At 32.4% G+C, this 20,518-nt stretch overlaps 1 protein-coding gene across 1 annotated transcript in view; it reads right to left on the reverse strand.

Moving 5' to 3' along the window:
• LOC127724130 (E3 ubiquitin-protein ligase rnf213-alpha-like) overlaps nt 1-20,518 on the reverse strand; it is a 160,336-nt gene that overhangs the window by 92,249 nt on the left and 47,569 nt on the right. The window contains exons 34-44 of the mRNA XM_052230992.1: nt 19,702-19,839; nt 19,186-19,348; nt 18,717-18,790; nt 17,482-17,611; nt 17,036-17,143; nt 16,290-16,375; nt 15,881-16,069; nt 15,279-15,405; nt 14,558-14,731; nt 13,663-13,799; nt 10,687-10,894 (exon numbers count right to left, since the gene is read on the reverse strand). Coding sequence (XP_052086952.1) covers nt 10,687-10,894; nt 13,663-13,799; nt 14,558-14,731; nt 15,279-15,405; nt 15,881-16,069; nt 16,290-16,375; nt 17,036-17,143; nt 17,482-17,611; nt 18,717-18,790; nt 19,186-19,348; nt 19,702-19,839 — 1,534 coding nt within the window. The remainder of the gene's footprint in view (nt 1-10,686; nt 10,895-13,662; nt 13,800-14,557; nt 14,732-15,278; nt 15,406-15,880; nt 16,070-16,289; nt 16,376-17,035; nt 17,144-17,481; nt 17,612-18,716; nt 18,791-19,185; nt 19,349-19,701; nt 19,840-20,518) is intronic.

Raw genomic sequence — 20,518 nt, forward strand, 5'->3', positions numbered from 1 at the left:
AACAACAAAAAGACACTAAGTACAGATCTGAGAGTACTCGCAGTTACTGACAGCTAGTTCAAAGCCACTAACAACTAATAAAAAAAATCATGCATCTAAGACTAAATTATCAATCCCTACACATCCAACATCCAGTGGATTTAGTGTAAAGACGTCATAAACAGTCAGAGAAAAACATGACCTTGTGCAATGCCAAGATACAGGTATCGACAGATTGTAGATCCATGAATGTGTATATGTATATAACAATAATATTTAGTTTGCTTTTAATTTACTGATAACAAAATCAATATTAGTACCAATAAAAACAATATTTAATGATCTAATTACAGTGTTGAATTGGTAACCTTTTAGAATAAGTTTATTTAAAGGATCGATAAGTTTACCAGGATCGTTTCTAAATTTCCGGGCACGGTAAACAATATTGCTGTAAAAATGAGGATGTGCTATCCCATTTGAAATAAGTTTTCTACAGGTACAACCAAACTTCAAAACCAAATCTTTATACCTGTGGAAGAAATTAGTAAAGGTTTTAAGTAATTTGTGGTAACGAAATCCCTGGCTTAATAATTTACCAGTAATACATAGATTACGTTCTTTAAAATCAAAAACGTCACAACAGACACAGACATAGCGAACGAGTTGTGAAATATAAACACAGTAAGATGGTGCTAAAGGAACATCACCATCCAAAAAGGGAAAATTAACAATAGGGAATGAAAAATTGTCCCTTTTGTCGTAAATTTTAGTGTGGAGTTTCCCGTGTAAAACCAAAATATCTAAATCTAGGAAAAGACAGTTGTAACCGTTTAAATTTGATTTATTTAAAGTAAGTTCCTTTGGGTAAATTTTGGCAGCATATTGAGAAAATTCTTGATTATTTAACGAAAAAATATCATCAAGATAACGGTAAGTGTTGTTGAATTTATCAATTAAAAGCAATTTAGACGGGTCTTTACTGAGTTTGGTCATAAACTGTGATTCATAACAGTACAATAAAATGCTCCGCAGGGCGCAGCTTGATACGACCGCAGAGGTCGAACCCTGAACAGTTGGGGCAAGTATGGACACAACATTCAAGCTTGATACAGCTCTGAATTTGGATTGTGATTAAATATTTGACACAGCATAGGTTTCTGACACAGAATGAATGTGGTCTAAGAACTTAAAAATTTTAAATTGGACATTCACCTATTATGGTCCAATATCCAAAATCTAAATACATGGTTAGATTCAGCATATCAAAGAACCCCAAGAATTCAATTTTTGATGAAATCAAACAAAGTTTAATTTTGGACCCTTTTGATCTCAATGTGGACAAAGTTGATAACGGGGCCCAAAAATCAAAAATCTAAATACATGGTTAGATTCAGCATATCAAAGAACCCCTATATTCAATTTTTGTTGAAATCAAACAAAGTTTAATTTTGGACCCCGATTTGGACCAACTTGAAAACTGGGCCCATAATCAAAAATCTAAACACATGTTTAGATTCAGCATATCAAAGAACCCTAAATATTCAATTTTTGTTAAAATCAAACTAAGTTTAATTTTGGACCCTTTGGGCCTTTATGTAGACTAATTTGAAAACGGAACCAAAAATTAAGAATCTAAATACACGGTTAGATTCGGCATATCAAAGAACCCCAATAATTCAATTTTTGATGAAATCAAACAAAGTTAAATTTTGGACCCTTTGGACCTCAATGTGGACCAATTTAAAAACGGGGCCCAAAATCCAAAAACTTAATACACCGTTATATTCAGCATATGAAAGAACCCCATATATTCAATTTTTGTTGAAATCAAACAAAGTTAAATTGTGGACCCCGATTTGGACCAACTTGAAAACTGGGCCCATAATCAAAAATCTAAATACATGGTTAGATTCAGCATATCAAAGAACCCCATATATTCTATTTTTGTTGAAATCAAATAAAGTTTAATTTTGGACCCCGATTTGGACCAACTTGAAAACTGGGCCCATAATCAAAAATCTAAATACATGGTTAGATTCAGCATATCAAAGAACCCCATATATTCAATTTTTGTTGAAATCAAACTAAGTTTAATTTTGGACCCTTTGGACCTTTATGTAGACCAATTTGAAAACGGAACCAAAAATTAAGAATCTATATACACGGTTAGATTTGGCATATCACAGAACCCCAATAATTCAATTTTTGATGAAATCAAACAAAGTTAAATTTTGGACCCTTTGGACCTCAATGTGGACCAATTTAAAAACAGGGCCCAAAATCCAAAAACTTAATACATGGTTAGATTCAGCATATTAAAGAACCCCAAGAATTCAAGAATAAAACCCCATTGAAATTGATCAAGAAATAAGCAATTTATACAAAGTATATTCTTTTGCACAATACTGTGCAATTGAATATTTCTTGCTATTGCGCAATACTGTACAATTGACAATTTCTTGCTATTGCGCAATATTGTGCTATTGGATATTTCTTGCTATTGCGCAATACTGTGCAATTGAAGATTTCTTGCTATTGCGCAATACTGTGCAATTGAAGATTTCTTGCTATTGTGCAATACTGTGCAATTGAAAATTTCTTGCTATTGCACAATACTTATTGTATAATAATTTACACATCCTGTTTGGTGTGTATTTCCTACCATATCATTATTATTTGCTTTTAAATATAAATCAGAAATAACCAACTTAAAATGGAAAATTTTAAAAGAAAAAAAAAAGGAAAAAAAGAAAAAAAAAAGGAAAAAAAGAAAAAAAAAGAAACCCCCCCCCCCCCCCAAATTTTTTGAACCCCCTTATGATTCATCACCCCCAAACTCAATCCCAGCCTTCCCTTTGTGGTATGGTATCTTGCAGTACAATTTCAGAGAGATCCATACAATTGAACACAAGTTATTGTCTGGAAACTAGAAAAATGCTTATTTTTGGCCCCTTTTTGGCCCCCAATTCCTAAACGTTTTGGGCAATTACCCCCAAACTCAATTCCAGCTTTCCCTTTGTGATATGGAACCTTGTAGTACAATTTAAGAAATATCCAAACACTTACACACAAGTAATTGTCATGAAACTAGAAAAATGCTTGTTTTTTGCCCCTTTTTTGGCCCCTAATTCCTAAAATTTTGAGGCAAATACCCCCAAAATCAATTACAGCCTTCCCTATGTGATATGGAACCTTGTGGTTCAATGTCAGAGAGATCCATACACTTACACACAACTTATTGTCTGGAAGTTACAAAAATGCTTATTCTTGGCCCCTTTTTGGCCCCTAATTCCTTAACTGTTGGTACCATAACCCCCAAAATCAATCCCAACCTTCCTTTCGTGGTATTGAACCTTATGGTAAAATTTCATGGAGATCCATTAACTTAAACTAAAGTTAGAGTGCGAAAACCAATGTGTCTTCGGACGACACCAGACGACGCCGGACGACGACGACGACTCCGGACGACGACGACGACGACGACGCCAACGTCATACCAATATACGACCAAAAAATTTTTAATTTTTGCGGTCGTATAAAAACAAGTCTGCTATTAAAGGGGCGCAATAAGTGCCCATAGAAATACCTACAAACTTTGCTGCCGAAATGTACATAAATATTATCAAGGAGAAGATTAACAGCTTAAATCATCTCGTCACACCTCCAGTAGGTATATCAGGCATATTTACCTTTCTCATTAGAGAAGAAGGCTTTAAATGAGTTGCAGCAAATATATTTGCATTCAGATTTACCAAATGACCATTTAATTAAATAGTCAAATTTTTGTTTGATAAGATTATGTGAAAGTGTAGTGTAAAGAGTAGAAAAGTCAAAACTGTCAACAGAATCAAAAGAACCATAAAAAGCACGTAATTTATCTAAAACATTCAAGGAATTTTTTACACTCCAAAAAAAGTTAACTCCACTACTTTCATATATTTTATTACAATAGTTTATGATAAGCTCTTTGATAGTAGTTAAGGAACTTGATAAAAGCACTGAAAGATTAGTTGTAGAACACTTACTAGAGGCAGAGATGAAACGAAATTTTACTGGTTTTTTGTGTAGTTTATATTTAGGTAACCAATACATAGTAGGGACCTTCAAATGTTCAGAAGAAGCCTTACGCTGTGATGAAGTTATGATATGTTTGTTAACTATATGACTCTCTGTGGGGCGCATGGACTTGAATGTAGATGAATTTAAAATTTCATTCTTAAGAACGTCAGTGTAGTATTTACGGATTACCACCACCACATTGTCGGCTGCTTTGTTGGCCGGTACAAACACAAACCGCTTTGAAAGTTCTTGAAGTTTATTTCTTATTCTGGAAATAGGCGTATTATGTACACTATTATTTATTTCTAGATTATTTTCAAAATGTGATATTCTATTATCTACCACATTCATACATTTATTTAAATAAGAATCAAGAGATTTTTCATCAGATTTTTCCCGTTTACACCAATTTTTACAAAACGAGGAAAGAGCATCTTTGGTGACCTGACGACACTGTTTCCAATCTATTTTAGATGGAGGACGATATTTTGATCCTTTTTTCAAAAAGTTTTTAACCTCTCTGTCCTGGACGATATTGAGGTCCCCCATAATAACATGGCCATAGGGAACATATCTAAACTAGGACGATTCACAGTTTCAAGTTAAAGGTGTATTATTTTCTACATTGACGTCTGATGTTACCGGCGTATTATTAAAAATTAAACTTCTGCTGGGTTTTTTGTATGTGTATGAAATAATAGGTGGTACTGTGTTATCAAAATAGGGAGGTATGAAGTTTTGAATGGTAGAGTCATTAAATATACTAGATAAGTTGATAAAATCAATACCTCTGCTAATATATTTAATTTTTAGAAAATGACGTTTATGATCTTCGGGTTTGTCGGTACGCGGGAACAGCCTGTGGTGGCAAAAAGCTGTAATTATATGCGAATATTCATACAGCGGGTTGAAGAAAGAGATGGTGTCACACTCCTTGAAAATATCATGTAATTTACTAATTGGCTTTTGACCCAGTTTACATAATAATTGATGCCTACCATTGTTTTTAAATATAGATAGATTACCAAGTGTATACATTTATTTCCCGTGCCGGAGGGAAATATGAAGATTTGTTCACCCAAGAATATTCATATTTCACGAGGGATCTGCCCGAGGGAAATATGATTTTTTGAAAGTGAGCAAATCTTCATATCTCCCGAGGCAAAGGGAAATGAACGTTTTACAGCGACCAAGTTTGTTGATGGATCAAATCCCTGGATAGTATTTGAGCCAGATATCCTAAGGAATGAGAGATGAGAAAAAAAATATAATTTTGGAATGCCTACAAATTATTGTCAGCCAACCAAAAGTATGGATTCTTATGAAACATAAATGTAATGTAATTATTCATTTTAAAAAAAAAGTAAATATGCCTATCCTGTTTGACGCAACTGATTTTGCAGCATTAGGAGGTCATGTGATTATCTTAATCTTTGTTTGTTACCATGATTTGTATTTTATTAACTGATTTATGAGATTTAAACATTTTTAATGTTTTAAAGTATTGATGCTAGAGATTGAAAGAAAATCTCATATATAGTATACATGTACATCATCATACATGCAACTAACTTCAAAGAAATATTTGAGGTCTCCAAATACAACTAATGTCACAGAATGTTAAGCAAGCATCAATCAATCAATTAAATATCACTTGGAAGAGTTTGGCATGTTACATTCTATTGTGTTTAAAAAGTTGAAATCAAATTGAAAAGATACTTTGGAAATTGTTATAAGTACAAAAGATAATACATTAAAAATTCTTCAAAATTTGCCAAACTGAGAAGCTTGAACTAGAGAATCAATGAAAAGGCTTCTGGAATGAAACAGAAAAAATAAAACCTTAAAAGAAAAGAAAGTTAAGAAGAAACAAAATATTTCTGCTTAATCTAATTTTTTTTCAGCAAAATTGACTAGCTAAAGAAAGATTATTATAAAAAAAAAAGAAGGTGACTATGGTATGATTGAAATCAAGACAACTTTTCACCAGAAACCAAATGACCTTCAGCAATGAGCAAGCTATAAAATTAAGACCTGACAAAACAACTCAATAATAGACTGATTGATGAATAAAACAGTAGACAAAAAAGAAATATGATATACAGCAACAAATGACAACAGCTCCTAACTTGGGACAGGCACATACAGAATGTATGGACATAAACATACATGTGAACCTCCCAAAAGGAGTACAATAATCCCGATTTCAGGAGTCTCCTCCTGTCTTCCTGCTGGAAAAAAAATCCAGCATATAAAGAGTTTCATGAATGAAAATTTCGGACACCATTTTTTACTACACTGTTTACAAAGATTTATTATTGAAGACATAAAACCCTGAGTGTATCGAAAAGTATCCTGTGTACCTGACATTACCTAATTACGCAACATGTGTAGATTTTGACCCTGGCCTGAGGCTAATTAACAAGTGATAATAATTTGATTGAACAATCAACAGGTGATAGGATCTTTTTTACTAGATATGGCTTCTGTTTATGGGACACGCTAAGGGTGATTGAAGGTAAATACCAGCATTGATAGAAAAGTGGAATGTTGTCAAAACATCAATCGGAAAGTTTTGTTGTAAAAAAAACATATAACAATCTTTCAACTCAGCTACAAAATGCTCCCTAATTCACACTCCAATGCGGACATTTAAGGACCTTCAGCATGCTCTGCAAGAAGATCCAAAATGACAGCAGGAACATCATTGTGACTAAAAGACAATTCACAGCCTCCTTAGTGTTAAGATTAACAACTGCACAAACTGATACTAGGATCAGGATAACTTTAGTACAGAGTCAAGTGTATTAAAGGCAAACAAGTCAGCTTGTACTTCTTACCTGACCCAGTGTTCCAAGACCAGTTATCAAATAACATTTGTCAATGTAATATAGACAGTGCTTAAGATAATATATTTTACAATATTTGAAACAATGATAGTCTCAAGTTTTCTAGCAAAGTTACTTTATTAATGCTTAAAAACCATGCATAACTTGTTATTGCTTATGTTAAACTTTGATCTATTTATCATTTTATACATGTATAGCATATTTCTTTCTTCTATATCTATGCCAGTGACATATAGCATACAAATATTAAAGATAGAGGCATGACTAAAACACTGCTTTAAATTTCTCGTTGTACTCAAAGGAAAGGTTAAATCCTAGTACTTTATCTATGAGCAGTCATCAATCAACAATCAAAAACAAAACAAGAAACAGAATCTTCTCAATAATTTTTTCAACTGATATCGTTCAAGTAGTCAGGCTACAAGACTACTATTAACACATTGTTATATTACATTCAGAAGGAAGATTGAAGAAAAAACACACAAAAAAACAATTTTTACACATCAGGCGGTTTTATATACAACAACAAAAAATGCTGATAAAAAACCTCCTGATCAGAGGTCTAATTTCCTAACCAAAATGTTCCAATCTTCTGATCTGAGGTTCGAAGTCCATCACATGTATGCATAAATAAGTACATTTTAAAGTTCAATATTAAAATATATCCAAGTCCAATTTTAAATAAGTTTATCTTTGAGAGATTATTGACTCTAATAATAGCAATGTGCACTTAAACTAAAAAATAAAGTAAATATTGTCTGATCATATTGATCAACATTTTCAAGTCATGTGGTTCTGATATAAAGCTGCATGATAAAGCTCAAAACTATCCATATCAATTTAGTGCATAAAAAGAATATGACATGAATAATGTCGGAGGTTGAAAGAAAATACAATGACTGTAATGCCACCTCAGATGTCTCTCAGATTTCTCAATCATTCGATACAACACTGTACATAAGATGTGAAAAAACGAATCCTGATCGGAAACATGAAAAAAATGAGGTTGTAAAACCAATTCTTAAAGTTAAAAAATGCAAGTTTCACAAAGATCGGGACGTTTCAAATTTTTGTGTAGACTGCAATATACCTGTTTGTTCAACCTGTTTATCGAAGCCTGACCACAAAGGCCATCATTTAGAGGAGAATGAAATAATCTACATGAAAAAAGAAAAGGAATTGAAAGAATATGCAGACAAGTTTGAGTATTATTTTCTTCCACATTTCTGCAGGGAGCAAGAGAGACTTGACCAAATATTAAAACATCACCAAGATATGATTGAAGAGGAAAAACAAAAAATTATTGACCATGAAAAAGAATTGAAGGATAAAATAAGAATGAAAACAGATAAGCTTATACAAGATCTGGAAGGGCGATGGGAAAATATTCTGGAGAAAACAGAAATATTAAAAAAAAACACTGAAAACAACATTGTTGAGATAAATAAAAGAGTTAATGATATCAGTTCGGAGAAAGACTGCCTTGACATAGAAACAATCTGCAATTTGAAGGATGAAATGGAAATCTTTGAAAAAAATGTAGATCTCTCATATCTACAGCTGCCATTGGAAGGGAAAAAGTATAAAAAAGGAACTTTAAATCAAAACCAAACAGAAAATATCGTAGGTTGCTTGGAGAAGGTTATGATGTCAGATATCATTGACTTTAGGGTCTTGAGGTCTTTCAATACAAATATTGAAAGTATTGAATCTATTTCCGTAAATGAAGATAATACAATATGGACCAATTCCAAAGACAACGTTGTGAGAGAAATGGATTTAAAGAAGGAGATAAAAATACAAAAACAATACCCAGTAGCTGTCAGAGACATAGCCATAACAAAGTCTGGAGATTTACTTCTTGCAGAATTAAATGATACTCCTAGCATTAAAAAGTTAAACAGATCCGGAAACCTTAGAGTTTTTTACAGCCATCCTGGTGGTTTTCTCAAAACACCTTTTAGTGCAACTGCACTTCATGTTCAAACTAATGGAAATGTATTGGTTGGCTTTAAAAAGGACAATCCTGGAAAAGGAGCCTATCAGAAAATAATTGGCCTATCTCCAAATGGTAACAGACTCAGAGAGCTTCTATTAGCTGTTGATGGGAAAAGTCTATGTACATTACCTTACAGAATAACTGCCAATGAAATTGATGACATTATTATTGTGGACCAAATTTCGGGAAATGAAGGACGAATAGTAGCTATAGATAAAACTGATAAATTAAAATGGATTTATACTGGAAACACTACTGGAGAAATACAAAACACATTCTCCCCCCATGGAATAGTAACAACTTCCCAGAATAATTTTATTGTCTGCGACGAAAGGAACAATGCTTTACATGTTCTAAATGAGAATGGACAAGTTCTCATATGTCAAGATATTAGTTATTTTGGACTAGAAATTCCCTATGCTATAGCTATAAATAACAAAGGGCACATACTTCTAAGCAGTATAAAACAGAATGAGGATAAAGAAAAGGCCGTTATATCGGTTTTGAGATTTACTGGATGTTAAACTGAAAAAAATGTGTGAAAACTGAACAAACGAATTCGAAGTTGTAGATTTCATGAATTATTTACTTCATTAAACTTGAAAAAAAATGTTCTACGCAAATTTTATATAAAATCATTGAGGGTTGAGCATGTACACAAACCAAATGATTGTTTGAAACGTACACATTTATTATAGTAGTATAAATCGCATACATGGGTACAAATTTTCAGTGGATCAAAGGGGAAAAAAAGTCGATATTAGATTTCCAAGTTTTTCCAAAGTCTGCATACAAGCCTATAGAAAATGTAATTGTTGAACATTTAAATTCATGCTTTACCTTTAACTACAAAATCTACAAAAATTGGTATTCCACAAATAACAATGAAACAACAGAAATGGAAAAGAAATACTATTATGGTGTAGCAATTCATGAAACCATATTCCTACACACAATAAAAACATATACAAAGCAAAGGAACAATACTGACTTTTCAACACGGAATAAAAGCTCTCATCTAACTGCGTTCAAGACAGTGGTCCCTAAGCTGGCATGGGTTTGAGTGGATGTCTTTGCTAGATGTCCATGTCCATCACACTACATCTGTGTATTGTAGGACACGGCTGCAGTGTAATAAAAGTATCTTGATGGCAGCAACATTGATTTGCTAATGAACATTGAAGTAACAACCCTTTATAAGCACCATCTAAGAAACCTATTTTTTTTCTATTGGTTTCAATCTGTTGTGTCATTTGAAGGTACCCAGACAACAATCAAAATGGCAGTCAATTTTATTTTTTAAATTTCAAATCATAAGTTATTATTTACTTTCCCGCACAATAAAGGGGTGAATAAAGTTTTTAACTTAGATTGCAATATCAAAGGAATGGTAATGCAGCCAAAAATCTCCTGTACATATTAGCAAAAACATTTTGAATGACAATCAATCCTATTGTATCTGCCATAGTGATAGAGGGTAATAGGATGTGTTAAATCTTTATAGTCAAATCAACTACAGCAATACATATGAGGGTCTGGATGGGGTTTACAGAAAAGGGAATAATGGGCAAAAGGTGCAAAATATAGAGCAAAGAAATAAAGAATAGAGAAAAATGGACCAAAAAAATAAAGAACAGAGAATAATGGGATGCTGAAATATAAAGAATAGAGAAAAATGGTCTAAAAATTTTAAGAATACAGAAATGAAGGACTCCCCATCCAGACCCTTACATGAGCACTTATTTTTAACACTAACAGGATGATCTATTCGAAACTGTAAAAAAAAGTTAAGTGACTTACCTGGAATCCAGAGAAGCATCCTCCAGCTATTCCAGGAAGCTGTATAAGGAAAACAACATGTATGTCTGTAGACATTTCTCCTGGTATCTGCTGTAGCTCTCCTTGTACAGTATACCTAGCACAGGCAATCAGGTCAGCATTCTGGTCCCCACAGTCACATTGTACAATAAGTAACAGATCAGAACGATTGGTTTGGTCAAAACATGCTCTGAAGTTAAAAATGCTACATGTTATCAAGTATCATAGGAGTAAATTTGGAATAAGGTTTTATTGGCCATTATAACTAGAGGCTCTCAAGAACCTGTGTCGCTCACCTGTATTTACTGATGCTTTGGAAATTATGTAAAATAAGGTTAAAATCATAATTAATAGTATTAGATATTATATATTATAATGATATCTAAGATAATAACAAAAAAAACTGCAAAATTTCTGTAAAATTACTAACTCAGGGGCAGCAACCGAACAATGGGTTGTCGGATTCATCTGAAAATTTCAGGGCAGATAAATCTAAATCTGATGAACATTTTTGCCACCTGTCAGATTTGCTCTAAATGCTTTAGTTTCAGAGATATAAACCAAAAACTGCATTTTACCCCCATGTTCTATTTTTAACCAAGTCGGCCATGATTGTTCAAAAGCGGGGTCATCGGACAAATTTTTTAAACTAGATACCCTAATAATGATTATGGCCAAGTATGGTTAAATTTGTCTCAGTAGTTTCAGAGAAGAAGATTTTTGTAGAAGATTACAAAAATTTACGAAAAATTGTTAAAAATTGACTATATAGGGCAATAACTCCTAAAGGGGTCAACTGACAATTTTGGTCATACGACTTATTTGTAGATCTTACTTTGCTGAACATTATTGCTGTTTACAGTTTATCTCTATCTATAATAATATTCAAGATAATAACCAAAAACTGCAAAATTTCCTTAAAATTACCAATTCAGGGGCAGCAACCCAACAACAGGTTGTCAGATTTGTCTGAAAATTTCAGGGCAGATAGATCTTGACCTGATAATCAGTTTTACCCCAGTCAGATTTACTCTAAATGCTTTGGTTTCAGAGATATAAGCCAAAATCTACATTTTACCCCTATGTTCTATTTTTAGCCATTGCGGCCATCTTGGTTGGTTGGCTGGGTCATCGGACACATTTTTTAAACTAGATACCCTAATGATGATTGTGGCCCAGTTTGGTTAAATTTGGCCCAGTGGTTTCAGAGGAGAAGATTATTGTAAAAAGCTAATGACGACAGACGACGACGACAGACGACGGACACCAAGTGATGAGAATAGCTCACTTGGCCCTTCAGGCCAGGTGAGCTTATAATAATCAATCATAGCTAACACAATGACTAGAGAGTATGACGTCTCTGTGTTGAATACTTACTAATCACCTTTCTTTTAATGACACCACATTTAGCACAAATTTTGATTTTCCAAGAATTTTACGAAAGCAGATCAATTTCCATAGGTTTTATAGGACTGGAAACATATATCACTAATGACTACAAAAAATATCTTTCGATAATATATATGTGTGTTAAAACACATTACATATTTTACTAAAATATTTAGTCTGTTGAAGCCTATTAATGTTTTCTTGGCCTAAACTTTCACCAAAATCTTGATTGGCCTATTTGATGTGTAAATGTCAAATTGAAAGCTTTTAAAGAAAAGTTCAACATAAATAATATTTCACATTTTTTTACATGTCTGTTAATCAACTTGAACCTCTTTTTATCTTGAAACAAACGACTTGATATTTGGGGCCAAATAGGGCACTTACTAAACTAAATCCTCTGTGTACAAGTTTAAATTCATTCTTCTGATGCTAATAAGCCAAGTGTTTGTTCAGACAGTAAACTATTAAACTCACACACATATTTGATAAAACAAGAATGTGTCCATAGCACACGGATGCCCCACTCGCACTATCATTTTCTATGTTCAGTGGACAGTGAAATTGGGGTCTAATCTAATTTGGCATTAAAATTAGAAAAATCATATCATAGGGAACATGTGTACTAAGTTTCAAGTTGATTGGATTTCAACTTCATCAAAAACTACCTTGATCAAAAACTTTAACCTGAAGTGGGACAGACAGATGAATGGACAGATGAACGAACGAACGAATGAACTAACAAACAAACGAACCGACGCACAGACCAAAAAACATAATGCCCCTCTACTATTGTAGGTGGGGCATAAAAAAGTATGAAACATCAAGATTTTCAGTTAAATTCCTGTTCTATCTTTATTTGCCATATAGCTATATATATCATATTACTAGATTATTATTAAAAATAAAATAAAATAAGGTAGAAATACTTGTGAATATTTATTTTGTAGATACTTCTAATCTGCAACAGTTAAATCATTTGTCCAATTTACAAATAAAACAAGGGACCATGCATGCATAACTAACAAAAAGTTTCATCCCCTACTCCCTGGCTGCTGCACATATTTTATCTGTCCAAGAGCAACGACTCCAAAACATTTTTTTAAGTTACTTTTAAATTCTATGGAACTGAAGGAGTGAAATTGTTTACAATGCAATTATCTATATGATTTCTTTTTTCATGTATCATACCTCTTTGAATTTAGAATTTGTCCAACACATTGCTGATGTAAACCTTACTTCTAATTTTCATAAAACTCTGACAATGTAGGTTGGAGAGCTCTCAAATGAAATTTTCCATACAAGTTACATTTCAAAGGATATAACTTCTTAAAACTAGTTCATAAGCAATGATTTTTTAATTTGTCAGAGGTATCTTTGATATAAATTTCATTAAAATCGGACAAGAATTTTGCACGGGAGAGAACTAACAAGCCGTGACGGACATGCAGACAGACGCCCAGTATTTCTATATCCCCCTCATATAAACTTAATGGCTAGCTATAGTGAACAACTAAAGATTGAGCATCATAAACACCATGTTTATATGATACTAAACAAATATCATACTTGATTTTTCTGTTGAACTGTTGTTCTGTATCAAAAGACTGTAGTGTCAATAATGTTACATTCTGTCTCTGTATGGGTATAAATCTGCACAGGATCTCAATGTCTGCCGTTGACATTAATTTTGAATTTGTTGTAATCTGAAATATTAACAAAAAAATGCTTTAACTTTTTCAATATGTTTTACATCTTTGTAATATCAGATGTATGATAGTGAGGATCTTCAAAGCTGAGCACTTTGATTTAAGTAGAGACTTCAAGGAAAATGCATAAATTTCTGTGTCATCTGGTCTCTTGTGGAGAGTTGTCTCAATTGCAATTATAACACATTAACACATCTTCTTATTTTTTTATTTATGACCCTGGAAGAAAGAAATACCCCTTTAGAAACTTAACTCAGCCTGGTGGCATCTTCAAAAATTTATCTACAACTACTTCTGGTTGCAGGCCCGTAAAGTAGAATATTTCATAAAAATGCAAATATTTATTTAGGTTGGTTTTCCCTAGACTGACTTAGAAACAGGTGTTTGCCTTCAAGTTTAGCACTTAGGTCACTGATCAGTATGTCGTGTGTTCCCTACAGCTCACACAAGCTACAGCAAGTATATATATTTGCATCTCTTCACTCTAGACGTATCAAAATTCATAAAAAATTGAGTTTTTCCCTGTGGGATTGATGATTTCTGGTCACAGTCCCACTAATCTTTTAATTTTGTGAATATTTGAGAAGCCTTTTTAATTATCAGAAAGTATCAGCATCAAAGTATTACTGATTTGCATAAATCTAGCATATTTTTGCAAATAAACAAAATTAACCATTTTCTGAAAGTTTGAAAACAATTTAATATCTGATGAGTTTATTATAATAATGAGTTGAATCAAACAAATACTTTCATACCTGTGCATATATACTGCCTTTGTTTATAGTCACCATCTTATAATGAAGATAATTAGCTAGGCTGTCATGGTGTTGTTCTGTGAAATATGTATTGAACACTCGTTTATCATCAAGTTGCCAAACTGCAGCAGGAGTGGCACACCATAAAAGTATAGACTGGGCGTCACAAAGAATCTGAAATATGTTAGATATGTTAATCAAGAATTCTCTTGGTTCTGGAGGAAAAAACTTTAAATCAATCTGATATAAACAGCAATAATTGATCTTTTTTATATTTGATTGTTATTTCAGTTTCACACAGGAAATTTTATACTGCAAGATTTCATTTCAAGTAATTTAAGCATAACTGGTAAATTATAAAGTCAGGGACTTCATTTCAACAAATTTCTTAAAACCTTTTAATTACTTAATTCTTTTAGAGATACAAAGATTTTGTTTGGCTGTACCTGTTGAAACCCTTTTTCAACAAACAGGAAGTAGAACATTGACAGGACCGGAAAAAGGGTCACACAGTATAGCATAACCAGCTGATCAAGCTAGGTGCCATATATCAAAAAGCTTTGAATAGGAGTTGCTGAGAAAAATCCAACAAAAATCTGTTGCAGACAGGTAGAAAGACAAATAAAACAGAATGACCCCTCTCCTTTGTAGAGGTGGTTTAATTATTTTCATATGAGTTGTAATTATGAGTAGTGTTTCATATATTCACAAATCATCCTACCTCCTTCTCAATTTGAGATATAGCTTCATCATTACATCTTTTCTCCTGACAAACATGTAATATAATGGCTGCACAAGTATCGGCATGGTAACCCATAAAAGCATCTCCTATCTTTCTTATGTCCTTCCTAAAATGAGTTTTATAACATAAATGTAATATCATTCATTGATGTAAACACTGATAAATCAGCTATGGAACACAAGCTTACCAAATTATGACATACAGAGGTTTCTATACTCGCTCTGACATTTCACTTGCAAAAGTCCTGAATTTTGGCATAATTCTAAATCGCTATATAGAGTTTACTTAATGTTTAGACGTTTTCAGGTGTTTAAACTAAAATTGCTCAGTGGAATTCATGTAAATTTAAGGCATTATAATAGCATTTAAGAATTAATGGTTTCATTCTTATAAAGTTTAATCAAATTTTGAATTTTTGTCCCATAGTCAAATTTATTTTATCCAAGATACTGAAGGCAATTTTATTATCTATGATTCATTTGACTAATATCTGAGAAACTAATGGTCAAAATTGTACATTCAAAACAGCCCCACTGCTATCTGGTAAATGTTTCCCCTATTGCATGAGATCAGAAACTTACTTTTTCCTCATGTATGCTGGAATTTTTGCTTCACAGAAATTCTGAGCCCATTCTTGTAGTTTTTCTGTCAAATCGAGTTGACATGGTGTCAACATTGTTTTTAAAGACAAAAAGTGCTTTTCTAATCGATTAATTAGTGGTATAGGGAATTTATCATACACAATCTGTTTCTCTGCAACTACAATCAGCCTGCAAAAAAAAATTTAAAAGTTAATAGTAGTTGATAAAATAAGGATTATCCATCAGACTCAAAGAGCCAATTTACACAAATCTGGTTCTATTCTATTACTATTACTTTATAATTAAACAAGCTCATTAAGATTTAAGAATTTAGTCTCTAGGCTGACTAAATATATAAGACAGTAACTCTCCTGAATGGCTATCTAGTATATTGTGTTCTTTTAATTACCTGAAATTTTTATGCACTCTGCATTTGACTCGGTGGGTTCCAAGACCCAAATCTACATATCTTTCACCTCCAAACTGAACATAGTACTAAAAAAGAAGAAAATTATCATAAAAATATTTTCATAACAGTTAGTACACTAGGTTTTAGCATAGAAAACACGAATGGAAGGTCACCTTGATTTAAGACAAAACCCGTCTTGTCAGATCAACCTCAGACTTATAAAAGTCAATGTCATCTGATCCTGAAGGTGACTTTTATAATACCAGTTTGATTTTATTGTTTTCCTTTGCAAAACAAACTTCTAGAATATATTCAATTCATTAATAAACAGTATTGCAATTTATTTCTCACCCTATATCGGATTCAACTCTGTGAGTGTTCTTTTAAAAAAGAAATAAAAGAAGAATGTGTCCATGAGACACAGATGCCCCTTCTTGTAAATATGTAAGAGATAATGTAATAGTTCAAACATAACGGAAACCAATTTCAAGACATACAGACGGCCAAGTGTAAACCTTAATGCCCATTGTGTTTAGCGGTGGGGGCATAAAAATATAAAAATGTGTAAACAAAATGTGCAACCAGTTATGTAATGCAACATAATTTTAATTCAATTCAAATATTGATTGCTATAAGTTTCCTCATAAGTAGTCAAGTTACATTCAAAAATTTTTAAAAAAGAATGCAAATTCAAACTAAATTCAATGAGAAAGGATCTGCAAAAAAAATCTTCCTGAAAATCTTACCTGGTTCAGGGCATCATAGAGGCTTTCATACAGATTCTCTAAATTCAACAGAATAACTGTACTACCAGTCTCCATACATACTTTGATTCTGTTTATGTTTCTGCACACCTATAAAATAAATTCAAAAAATATTTCTTTTTAAACAAAACCTTATTAAAACTTTTTTTAATTAAAGGATGGATTATTATTTCAGATCTTCATTACTTCCTTTCAAAATTTCTTCATTTATTCACCAAACTGAAAATCCAGTATCATGCATCCCTGAAGCATCTATCAGAAATTATGCTATGTATCATCAAGTGAGATAATCAGAGATAATGCTTTGTTTTGTCAAGGGAGATAACTGAAATGCAACTGACAAATTTGTCCCATCTTTATCTCCATGTATAACTAAACTTAAACTTAAACATGACTTAGACATAAATAATTCACTACATGCTTATTACCTGCGTGTATTCCTGGTCACTAGGAAAGCTGCTACCAAATATGACCACAGCATTGTGCATGGAAATTTTCTGCTGTAAAATTGTTAGAGCCCCATAGTTCTCTGTTAGTAGTAACAGGTATCTACTTTCACTGCAAAAATAAATGAGAACTATTATAGCACATATAGTTTCTAAAATCTAAGTGTGTTTTAATATGAGCATAATCAAAAGGAAAACTACGTTCAAATGTCTATTTGAGACTGATCAAATGTAAATTTTGGCATTTTTTAACGTTTTTTCCTTTAATAAATGCAGAGAGTTGGATGGATGAAAGCAAAAAGCTAGATAAAATTACAGGATATTATTTTTTAAATCTTGACAGACTACAGCATGTACAGTGTTACAAATTTGTGAAAGAATTTATTTGAAAGCCTTCATTCCTTTTTGATTTTCTATTTTCAGCATTGCAGAAAAGTGTCTTTATCTTACATTCATGATTTGCTATCGAACAATGACTGACGTTTGGCAAACTTGAGAGTACTGTTTTCACATTACATATAAGTAAAAAGTGTAAATTAAGTATGTCAGAAAATTTAATTGACTTAAAATTAACTTTATGGAATTCTCAATATTTTCCCATAACAATGCATAGCCTTTGAATATAAATGGGGAATGTGTCCATGGGGCATATATAGTTATAAAGGGACATAACTCAAGAACAGTATAAGTGACACTACCCAAATTTGTACTTGATCTGTGTTTTGTGGTAATAAGCATTGTGTATAAGTTTCATAACATTTGGTTAAGGCAAACTTAAGTGAGAGAACGGAAACGAAAAAATTCAGCAATTTTTCCATTTGTACAGGACATAACTCTAGAACGGTAAAAGTGATGCCACCAAAATTCAAACTTGATCTGTGTTTTGTGGGAATAAGCATTTAGTGTATAAGTTTCATAACATTTGGTTAAGGCAAACTAAAGTTAGAGAACAGATACAAAAATTCAGCAATTTTTCTATTTGTAAAGGGGCATAACTCTAGAAAGGTAAAAGTAATGCCACCCAAATTCAAACTTGATCTGTGTTTTGTGGTAATAAGCATTTTGTGTAAAAGTTTCATAACATTTGGTTAAGGCAAACTAAAGTTAGAGAACGGAAACCATTTTTGGGAAGTACAGATGTACAGACCGACGTACAGACGGACAAGGGTAAAAATTAATGCCCCATCCGCTATGGCTTGGGCATAAAAATAATATACCTGCTTGATTTAGCACCAGACAGACAAGCTTGGATCATCCCTGCTGAGGTACAGTCTGGATCATCTTCATTTGGCTGATACAAAAAATATACCATTATATTTTTGAAATTCTGATATGATAGCACAATATATAAAATCATGTCACCAATGTGAATTATGTAAAACTCTGGAGGACTCATTTCAACAGTACAAGAAATGCCAAAATATGCACATTCAAGTAATTGATAAAATCGTAAGCATTGTTGTAGTGAACTTAAAATTGACCACCAAAGTTCGTCAAAGATTTGATATGTGACTGATTATTCTGAAACTAGTTTTCGACACTAAGTCAGACTACTGCTAGACATTCACCATATTTCAAGACATGCAGTTCCACAACTCTGCTCAAAAGAGGATCATAGGGTTTAAAGTTTTTTCCTGAACATTTTTATTCCTTTTCATAATATAGATAAAACAAATAGTTTCCTACCTCTTCATGTTTATTGACGAGTCCTGACAATTTACCATAGAATATGTTAACAGGATCAGCCTTTTCTAATCCACCAAAGTTTCGGAGAATGGAATGTTTCAACTGCTGCCATGTTGGTTTGTTTCTTGATTTTGAAACAAATGCATACAACATTTTCAACAAGCTGAAAAAGAACAAGTTTGAAAAAACTTTCATTCACATTATATTAGTTGAGTATAAGGAAAGAATTACGAAACACTGTATCACCTTCTTTACTCATATACCAAAGTATGACATTATGGTTTCAAGAAGACTTGGAATATCTTAAATGGACAAGAAAAAGAGTAAAATGGTAGCCAAATATATTCATATGGGTTCAACACAAGATATGATTTCAAAAAGACTCTATTTTAACTTCAGTTCAAACAATTATGTTTTAATTTTCAATGCAACAGTATATACATTTCCTGAACAAAGCATCTATGGCTCAAATTACATTCTAAAAATTCAAAAGATTAAAAATAAAATTACAAATACCTGTAAAAGTCTCTTAGACCAAAAAATTCTCTCATTTCGTTAGAAGCTTCTTCAAACAGTTCCAAATATGAGTCTGCCATTGGCACAATCATTGGTTTGATAAACTTCAAAACTCCTCTGTCGGTAGAGCAAATTCCTCTGTTCAAAATAAAATATTGTCTTTCAAATATAAAGTTAATAAAATTTACTTTATTGCATAGGCATATAATGGGGTTTTGACAGAAATAATCATCTGTCAAGCTGTTTAAATAAAAATATTTCTTTACTTTCAAAAATAGGAAATCAGTTACTCTCTCAGGATATTCTCATTTCTAAATTGTTGGAAAGTCTTTTGCAAATTTTTTACCCATAAGAAGTTGAGATTTCTGATGAAGAAAAAAACATTTAGTTGTTTTTAACAACATCCTAAAAAAATAAGAGAAATACATCTTCCTAGAACCTTCCATTATTTCGTGAAAATTGACAACTTAGTTTTATTTTCAAGTATAACTATTGCCTTTGTAACTATGGTAACTAAAGTTGTTTATAAAATGTGTGTGACATGCAGTCATTAAATGATGATATGTATTTATAGCTATTTTTCGAAATTTTCCTTTGATCTTACGGACTGATAATTTCCTTTCTCAGCACAGCAGAGAGAGATGTGAAATTTTTGCTAGAAACTATGTAAACATCAACAACATCAAAGGCAAAATAGCGAGAAACAGATTATCATAGGTCATCTTCACTCAATTGCTTTTCTCGCTTTCGCTGTGCCGGCTGAAGCAAGAAAATCAATCTTGTGAAGATGACCAATGATAATCTATATATATTAAAA

The sequence above is a fragment of the Mytilus californianus genome, unplaced genomic scaffold, assembly GCF_021869535.1.
Source record: "Mytilus californianus isolate M0D057914Y unplaced genomic scaffold, xbMytCali1.0.p SCAF_14, whole genome shotgun sequence".
NCBI lineage: Eukaryota > Metazoa > Mollusca > Bivalvia > Mytilida > Mytilidae > Mytilus > Mytilus californianus.